Consider the following 9442-nt stretch of genomic DNA (forward strand, 5'->3'; position numbering starts at 1 on the left):
GGGCGGAAACGAGAAACTGTTTAGTTCCTAGTTGTTACTACAAGAACGACATTGCAAATCACTATAATACTAGAGAAAACTAAATATACAGCTATTTTACAGTGTAATTAATTCAAAAAATATTTTAATGTTAGGGTTCTGTGATAGAGGGATAATGTCATCCTCAAGTAGTCATTGCCGATTCAGTAACTACAGGTTATATGTAAGAAGTTACTGAAGCTTTGTGCTGTTTGGACAGCGGATGATTGGATGGGTGGATGGACAGATAGATAGATAGATAGATAGATAGATAGATAGATAGATAGATAGATAGATAGATAGATAGATAGATAGATAGATAGATAGATAGATAGATAGGGAAATTCAGGTTTATTTAGGTTCATGTAACCTTTATTAGGTTTGTATGATTATGGTCTGTCTAGAGAAGGACTGAATTTTCTAATGGGAAACTGACTAACCAAAGTGAACAAATATACCAGTAAAACTTTCAGCAGCACTGATATGAGTAGGATGACATTTTCATGCAAGCTCTAGCTTGTTATGTTCTGAATCATCTAGTCCATCACTACAAGTATGAACCATTATGAGGACACGCTGCAGTAGCAGGTCTCTGTCCTGTGATCTTGTGTTGATTTACAAATGTATTATTATGAATCCTCATGAAGACATGTTAAGTTTCCTATTAGCTGAGACATTAAGATCAAAGACAGTGAGGCAAAATAAGGAACAAACTGTTTTATTGGACATTTTACAATAATAGTTGGGAAAAAAAAGTTAATCCTGTTATGGTTTAAAATGATACAACTTGAGTTTTTAGTGTCCACCGAATCTTATTAAGTTTTGCATAATAATACAAGTGAAAACTCCTACCATTCAAAATGTCTTGTTCTTCAGTCACACTTTAAAAATAACAACATATTTACAAAGATGAAAGAAATGTATGAGGGGGTTCACCTACACAACTGCCTCTATAATGAGACAAGCCTGTTCAACTCATGGAATTTAAAATGGTAAAGTGCACAGATCAGGAGGTTAACTGTGCTCCTCAGCGTCTGCTACGACGGGAGGGGGACGCTGACCTGTAAGAGACGTGTGAACACCACATTAATACTGCTTCAAATACACTTACCCACGCAGACTATACAATACAAACATGCACAAACACCCCCTCCCACCAGACATACTGCCAGAGTATAAAATACTGTACATAACCTCCATAAAAACTTATGTTCTGCAGACTCAAGAGAAGCACATCTAGCCTGTGCAGCATTGTACAAAGCTAGAAATGCGTTTGTTTGGTTGACCTGGACATTACTATGCCTTATTTAATTTTCGCCCTCTACTCTGGGCAGGAGACAGTTTCACATTTTAACAAGGTGCTAAAAACTCTACTAAGGCAACAGAGGGCAATAAGGACACTTAAGGAAACTGGCTAGAAATTCATGAGTGGCAAAATTGCATTTGATAGATAAAACCATCATTAGGCACTAAAACTCTTTATTGCATCACTTGACTTTACACAGTTAAGCAGATGTGACTGAAGTTGACAATTTCTCAAAATATTCAGGCAACAATTTTCCTTTAGTTATTGAAAATATATTGATTAAAAGGAATCCAGAGAAATCACAATGAGACATACAATGAGAACATACAATAGGAAAAAAGGAGAAAAAAAAACGAATACTACCTTGATCGTGACTTAGACTTGTGTTTGCGGCTTGCCTTCTTACCAGACTTGTGAGATTTTTCCGTCGACCTTGAGCGACTACGTTTTGATTTCTTAGATTTCTTTTCCTTGCTAACTTCAGGGGAAGGGGATCTACTAGATTCGGAGTCTGAGTGCCTCTTGCTAGCTTTGGCGGAGCCCTTCTTGCTGGCTTTACTATCGTGCCGAGAGTGCTTGTCACTCTGAGAGTCCGTGCATGAGTCACTCTCCTTCCTTTTCTTCGATTTTCCATTCTCCTCTGCAACTACAGAGCTTCCTTTTTCCTTCTCTTTGGCTTTTGGTTTTTCTTTCTTTTTATCTGAGTCTTTCTCCCTATCCTTATCCTTGTCTTTATCTTTCTTTTTCTTATCTTTCTCATGGCTACGACTCCTGTCTCTCCTCCTCTCTCTGTCTTTGCTGGAGGCCTTCTGCTTGTGTTTGCTGCTACGACTATGACTGCTGTCCCTGCGCTCTCGGCTCCTCTTCCTCTCCTTATCCCTTTCTTTCTCCTTCTCTCTGTCTCTGCTGCGACTGCGGCTGTCTCTGGCCCTGGCTCTGCCTCTGTCTCTGTCTCTCTCTCTGGATCTGGACCTACTCCTGCGACTCCTGCGTTCCCTAGAGTCACTGCGGTCCTTCTTGTGGCGACCTGATCTTTCAGCACTGCTCCTCCTCCTGTCCCTGACCTTCTCACTACGATGTCTATGAGAACTGTGGCTGCGGCTGCGCCGGCGAGCCTTGTGAGACGAAGAGCGACTACGCCTCCTCTTCCTGCGTGGGGAGGATGATCGAGAGGAGCTGCGGGAAGATGCTGATGAAGAAGAGGAGGAGGAAGAGCGACTGCTGCTGTGGCTGGAGGTGGAGAGGGAGCTGCTGCTGTGACCATTGGCTGGGGAATCGCTGCCACCTCGCCCTGATCGCTCCTTCCCTCTGCCAGAGTGCTTGCCTTCACTACCCTCCTTTTCACTACGGGACCTACGCCTCTCTACCAAGGGCTCCGCCTCCCTCTCTTTTACTTCCTGTTTGTGTGGATTCTCTACCTGGCCCTCATCATATTCCCCCTTTTCTCTGATCAACCTCTCCTTCACCATCTCTTCTGTGGAAAAAAACAACAAAGAAGGTTAAACTAGTTTGGATCTTTTAACTCCTAGTCACACTTTTTTTTTTTTTTTTTAAACTTAATTTCAGACCAGTGTCAACATGTTCCTTGGTTGTTGGATTATTATACCAACCTCATTGGAAACAAAGCAAATTACCTACGTAAAAAGTACAAGTTAGAAAAAAAGTTTGAGAACATTTTTATTTTCGTTAAAAGTATTAGCACATCTGCTTTTTCCCCCGATTCAACATTTTGAGGTATTAGAGTCAAGCCATGTGGCGTGTTCCAAGTCTAAACATGCAAAGACACAGACATGTCTTACCACGGGCGAGCAGAGCCTCTTGCGCTTGTTTCTCTTGCAGCTGCTGCATTTCCCGTTCTTTGCGGCGGAAGGCATCCTGCTTCTCTCGGATGCGGTGGCGTAATTCCTCCTCATCCGTGTCGGAGGATTCGGACCCTCGCACGCTGCGATCATCCTCATCCTCACTCTCATCTGAACCATAGTCACCAAGCCCGCCTGCCATAACAGAGCCCCCAGGTTGTTGAGTGTTGGAAAGGATCAAGATCCATTCTCAAAATCAGGTTTCAACTTCTGAAACCCCTCAATCCCAACCCAAGGTCCCATCAGTCCCAATGAAAGGTACTTTTATCCTGGATAACTTCATATCACACTAATAATACAAACTAATACATACATAGAGTCCCTACGGAATAATATTAATATAAATAATAATATATATACTTTGTATTCGAGCGCATGCTTCTAACATCAAAGTGCAAAACTAAACCCAAATAAATCAGTAGGATGCCAAATCTGCCTTAATCAACCTTCAAAATTAGGAAGCGTATTTGGGTGTTATATCTTGCAGCTTTTCTCATGTTCCTACTAACACCGGGCCATGAATTAAAAACTCAAAATATTTTCCTTCCCTCCCCCCAGTGACAGAAAAAGGGATACTCACTGAGACCAGTCAGAGAAGCCAGTGCACTTGACTGTGCCAGCTGTTTTGCAGGAGCTTTGATTCACATCAACAACAGGAACAACATGTTAAAACACATACTGCCATTTTCTCAAAGGCAAGAGAGTCGCTAGAGAAGGGGGTCACAGATAAAGCACTATTCACAAGAGCTGCCGTTGGTAACAAGAGAAAAAACAAACAAAAATAAAAACAAAACAAAAATGAAAAAAAGATGGAGAAAAGAGAGAGGGTTAACAAACAAACTTCTGTCACACAATCCAAGTCAAACAGTCGGACTGGAAGGAAAGAACCAATCTGTACTAATGCACAGTCACTGCAATGGAGGAAGTCTCTTGTATCTATAAGTGGGTGCTGGTCAGAGTCAATGCTGAGACTTTATTCAGCCATAGTCTTTCAGCAGGACCTTCAATACCATGATGAACAGGTTTTCAAATAGTGTTTGTGAGAAACATTGCTCTGCTCTCTCTCCTTCTGATGCATTAGCAGAGAATGGTTGAAAATGCATATCAGACATACTCCCATGTTTGCTGCTCAATCAGCCTAGTTTACAGGGCATAATTGAGTCTCGTATAAAGAGATTATTAAGCACATAATGGATTCTCTTTAGATTTAAACATAATGTCTCTGTGACAAGTATAGATGATGCATAAACTGGAAAAGGCAAAAGCAGACCTCGAGTGGCTTTCCGGTGAGTCTCTTTGGCCACGTGCAGGATTTCTTCATTTGTGACCTCAAGAAGGATCTCTGTCAGAAGTGTTTTTGTGATGATCATCTTAAAACAAGAGGAAAAAAACAGAATCCATTAGTGTCAATAAATCTCATTCAAACACAGATCAGCTACAACTTTGTACATGCAAAAAAAAACAAACAAACAAAACGTGATCTAAATGGTCAAACTGACCAGCTGAAATTCCCTTTCCTCCTCAGTCATTTCAGGTTCACTGTCCTCTGCTGGAGGCGAAGGGCTCCGGCCAGAAAACTCCTTTTTTATGGAGGTCTTTTCTTCATCGTCATTGTCATCATTTCCCTCATCGTCACTGTCCTGATGCAGACACAAGCAGAGACTGAGTTTCAATCAACATTGCAGCAAAGGGTGCACCATTTGTAAATGCAATCCTTGCTACATATACAGATACAAGTGCCAGAGAAAACAGTTCATGACCCTACACAAAGTGTAAACTGTTTTTCAAAGGATTCAAGGCCAGAAGTGGTTTACTTACAAATTTGCTCTTGCGGGGCACGCGTGGCCCATCACCCTCCTTGTCTGCATCGTGCTCTTTGCCATCATCTTTTGCCATTTCTGCACGCTCCTTCTCCATTCGTTCCCGCTCCAGCTTCTTCTGCTTCTCTCTGTCCATCTTTTCAAGGCCCTCGCGGATCCAAGCAGGTAGTGTTCGTCTTTTTACAGCATCTGACGGTGAAAGTCAAGGTTAAAAGGAGTTATCCACATACTGCCACTTTTTTTTTTTTTTTTTTTTTTTTTTTTTTAAAAAAGGTGTCAACTCTTCTGGGGCTTTTACGTTCGTGTTTACAATAGTTTGTAAAATTACCTATGTTCATTTTCTTTTTACCATGCTGACAGTTTCCTGAGCTAAAACTGTGTCAAACACAGAGTTATAAGAGTTCAACTTTCACGAAGAAGCAAGAGTGCAAACTGTATGTTATATAGAATTGCAACTGACAATTATAACCATGAACAGTTAATCTGACAATAGTTTTCTTGTTTAATCAATTAATAAGTTGGTCAATAAAATGTCAGTAGAGAAAAACGTTCATTAGAATTCCCTAAAGCTTAAAAAAATGTCATGAAATTGCTCAATTTGTTTTAAGCAACACCCCTAAATCCTAAGACTTCCAATTTAATATCACAGAAGACAAAGAAAGGTAGCAAATCTTTGCAATTAAAAAACTGAAGTAAAGTAATGTTTCACATTTTTGCTTGAAAAATAACAAAGAAACAATTAATCTACTATAAAAATAGTTGCCAGTTCATTTTCTGTCAATGAATTAAGTAATTGGTCAATCAATTACTAATTTCTGCTCTAATATTATATCAGTGCTATAATTTGAAAGACAAGGGGTGAATTCACAGCATTTTACCATCATTCTGCATCATGTTGTACAAACAGGGAAGGGATGATAACAGAATCATCATAACATGAATGCTGCCCGTTAGTTGAGTGAAAACACACTCACCTAGCGGTGCTGGGGCCTCCTGTTTGACAGGGAGCTGGATGGGTGATCTGGGCCGGTCTCTGAACGTGGGTGGTCTGGTATCTCGTCTGTTCTGAGGAGGACCCTGCCAGTATGGAGAGTGGAAGCCCGCAGGCGTGGGGGCAAAGGATGAAGCGGCTCCATGCTGTGGAGAGACACCACACACTGAAAATTAAAGGAAGTTCAAAGTACGGAAGGTCCTGTTACTGCCACCAAGGGGCATTCACTGCACGTGGGGCTGTTGTTGTCTTTCCCCAGATTATTTTAGCTGACATTTCTCCATCAGTTCTAACTGCGCTTGAAAGTCTGTTTGCTTTAAAGAGAACAAAATCAGCTGATAAAATAAAACCAAACCATGCTGGATCCTCAACAAGCCAACACTTTCCTCTGCACGGCATCAAGAAAGCAATGACTGATACACCTAGAGGCTGGGACCCGGCAAAGTTTCTATGGATTGCTCCTTCTTGTGTTACTTGGTTGTCACACTAAAACCCAAACGCTTCAACAGTTTCTATTGTAGCATCTGCATACCTGATAATCAAACTGGTTCATGGCCATGGGGGCCATGGCGTAGCTGTCGGGCTGTGCCCCATACCCATGGCTGTTCTGGGGGTAAACCCCGTGGTGGGTCTCAGAGTTGAACTCCACGCTGTCCTGGCTGTTGCTGTCCTCACTGGGGTTCACCACATCCATTGGTCCTGACCCTGGAGGGATCCAGGCCTGGTCAGGGGGTGGAGGAGGAGGGGGCTGTCCATGTATTCCCCATTCTGTTGAAGATGTACAAAAATTAAAGAGTAAATAAAAGCCAGTGATATCATGAATATCTTTGTCTATCAACAAACAGAATTTCTGCTTAATGACATGATAACATATGTCCAACACATACTTGGTTCTGATGTTTCACATCTATTTGAGCTCTTATACTTAAAAGGTCACAAATGATGTCCAAAATAGATTTTCTGATTAATCCTGATTATTATTTGAACCAGCCAATATTGATTCTTAAAATTCCAAGATCAACCTTTGCATTTGCAACTTTTCTCAGTAAACATGTAATATCAACACTAAATATTATGTGTATGCAGTGGTTACTTGTTGTAAGTTGTTCAGTTAGAGCTGCATGATGTGTGAAATGTCTAATTTTTGTAAACTGGGTTATTAAAACATGAAAAAAAAGTTATTTTAAGGTAAGAAGAGGGAAAGACTGAAAAGAAACTGCACATAGATCTGCACTGTCTGTCTCTTGAAGGGATATCATCTCTGGCTACAAGATGTGAAGCCGTCGAAGTCAACTGAACAGTGTGTGGATTCTCTTTTATTTAGTATGTCCCTGTCGGGGAGTTAACACTAGCAAGGCAGCTGTCTGCAGACATCAGACTAATGTCTTATCAGCCACATACAGTGCAGATGAATTAGTGAGCAGACTTTCAGTTACTGTCCTGTGATCATTAAAGAGGATGTCTGTCTTTAGCTGAAACTTCTGGTACTGACAGTCTATGTGTAATTGTATGCGATAACATTTATCATTTTAAAATATGTATAATAATGATCCACTTGTAACTGCTAACTGCGGCAGGTTTTTCATTAGTCTTGCTCAACTGTTTTGCACATGTAGGCCTATAAAATATAGGTGTGTCATGTTTTAGTCACTCTGCTTTTGCCAAGGAGGATAAATCCTTGGTCTACATCTGTAATGTGCACTATACACAATTTTATATTCAAGGAATCAACAGAGTTGCTCACATGATGAATGTAATAGAAACTTTAATTCCTCAGATATATATACACTAAGATATATAATAAATTCTGGGCTTTGTGAATCAAAATCAAATCAAATCAGGAGATCAGTGCCAATATCCAGCCCTAACCAGTACTGACTGGTGCACCTACATCATACATGCATTGATGAGTTTCACATACCCAGTACCACTGCTAATAAACAATGGAAAAAAACTGGATGACACATGTTGTGACAAAGTCATACATTCTGCAATACAAAAGAGGAGAATAAAGAAAGTGAAAAACAGGAAAAACATCCAACAGCTCAGGTGGATAACTGCATACCTGGCTGCCACATTCTGCCAAAGGCTGGGTCACCCTGGAAAGCACCATGGTTGCTTTGTCCGATAGGTTCAAGGCCTGGGATATCCTGGCCATTGGGCTGAACGTTCTGCTGCTCTGCTCCTGTTGACTCCTTTTGGGCTATCCATGCCTGTGCCAGAGCAGCCCAGTCCACTTGACCTGCGCAAAGCCAAAGAGAAAACGCACAGATTTGAACAACAGAAATGCAGGTGTAGAGAAAGTCTTATTATAAAGGCAGTTTTGAGCTGTGCAAGAAGACCTGCAGATTTCTTTACAATAGACTGCTTTCATGGTGCATGTGCATCACTCACTGACCTGGATCTTGCTGGTGCTGGAAAGACTGCATCCACTGCTGCTGGCTCAGAGGCCACTGCGGCCAGGGCTGTCCTCCCTGGTCCCACATCACTCTCCCCTCGATTCACACCTGAAATATTCATGCCAGCTACACTTAGCACGCACGCTTTGCATCTCCTTTGCTGACATGACAAGAGTATTTTATGTGCTATAACATTACACTTGGGTTTAGTCTGATGGATAGTAAAAAGTGAACGTTAGCTTCAATTAAAGTGCTAACGTTACCTCAGGCTAACCGGCTATCTGTATCTGTCTGGCAAGTCCAGTTAGCTAGAAACCATTCCCTCTGGTAATGGTGGAGACAAAGCTATGCACTATGATGGCTTGTGGCATTACTGACGCATGATACTGTAATAAATTTAGGGCCAGTGAAATATAAACCTCTCAATCTCTAGTCATACGTTTGTGAGCTAAGGAAGCTCACTTAAGCTAACGATTGCTAATGTTAGCTAAGAAAAAACGAACGCTAACAGATAGCAGCACCATTATCTTACCGGGTGAACAAATGTGCCGCTACGATTAAATTACAATTCGTGCTAATTTGAAAGTGCGAGGGAAACTTATACCAACGCTGTGCTTTGAGTAACATATTCCCCACCTTTTCCAGATAGTTTTCTCTCCAGCGCTGCGGCTTGAAATCAAAATGGCTGCACAAGTGAGCTTCTCGAAGGAAGTGTGAACAGAGGCGCTGCTGCTGCTGCCTTCAGAGGCCACCGGGAATGTTGGAATTCTCGCTTTTTGTATAATAAGAATTTTGTGACGCTGCGCACCTCTTAAAAGTAGTTGCTAGTTGCAAGTCCTTGAAATAGAAAGGCGAGGAGGTGCTCTCTGACTTTGCATGTAGATTACCCATGAGTCTAAAATATAGCAACAATTCGCCTTCGTGTCATTTTTGGGATTTTTTTTATTTACCCCTGTTCCAAATAGTTGTATTTGTCGTTTTCATTTAGATAGATGTATATATGTATCCATATTATATTCGAATGGCATGAGCACAACATTAATCAGTAG

General features: G+C 41.2%; 1 protein-coding gene across 2 annotated transcripts; it reads right to left on the reverse strand.

The window, feature by feature from the left end:
* Positions 1-720: 720 nt before the first annotated feature.
* Positions 721-9092, reverse strand: pnisr (PNN interacting serine and arginine rich protein). Of its 2 annotated transcripts, none has more exons than XM_022753609.1 (12): positions 9030-9092; positions 8393-8501; positions 8060-8236; positions 6527-6762; positions 5978-6140; positions 5002-5192; positions 4683-4823; positions 4454-4553; positions 3764-3817; positions 3124-3318; positions 1731-2798; positions 721-1079 (listed from the first exon to the last, which is right to left on the reverse strand). In XM_022753609.1, the coding sequence occupies exons 2-12, from the start codon at positions 8478-8480 to the stop codon at positions 1033-1035; spliced, it is 2460 nt and encodes an 819-aa protein (XP_022609330.1). In that variant the 5' UTR covers positions 8481-8501; positions 9030-9092; the 3' UTR covers positions 721-1032. The 2 variants fall into 2 exon arrangements, with proteins under 2 accessions (XP_022609330.1, XP_022609329.1); XM_022753608.1 differs by having other exon boundaries at positions 1688-2798.
* Positions 9093-9442: the final 350 nt, after the last annotated feature.

The sequence above is a fragment of the Seriola dumerili genome, unplaced genomic scaffold (genome assembly GCF_002260705.1).
Source record: "Seriola dumerili isolate Sdu_G_001 unplaced genomic scaffold, Sdu_1.0 BDQW01000191.1, whole genome shotgun sequence".
Lineage (NCBI taxonomy): Eukaryota > Metazoa > Chordata > Actinopteri > Carangiformes > Carangidae > Seriola > Seriola dumerili.

Excerpts from the sequence above, each read along its gene's own strand:
- pnisr (XM_022753608.1), bottom strand. The coding sequence starts at position 8,480 with ATGTGGGACCAGGGAGGACAGCCCTGGCCGCAGTGGCCTCTGAGCCAG. Across the intron at positions 4,554-4,682 it reads AGGAAAGGGAATTTCAGCTG|ATGATCATCACAAAAACACT; the intron begins GTCAGTTTGACC and ends TCTTGTTTTAAG. Across the intron at positions 1,080-1,687 it reads AAGTCTAAGTCACGATCAAG|GTCAGCGTCCCCCTCCCGTC; the intron begins GTAGTATTCGTT and ends CGTCTCTTACAG.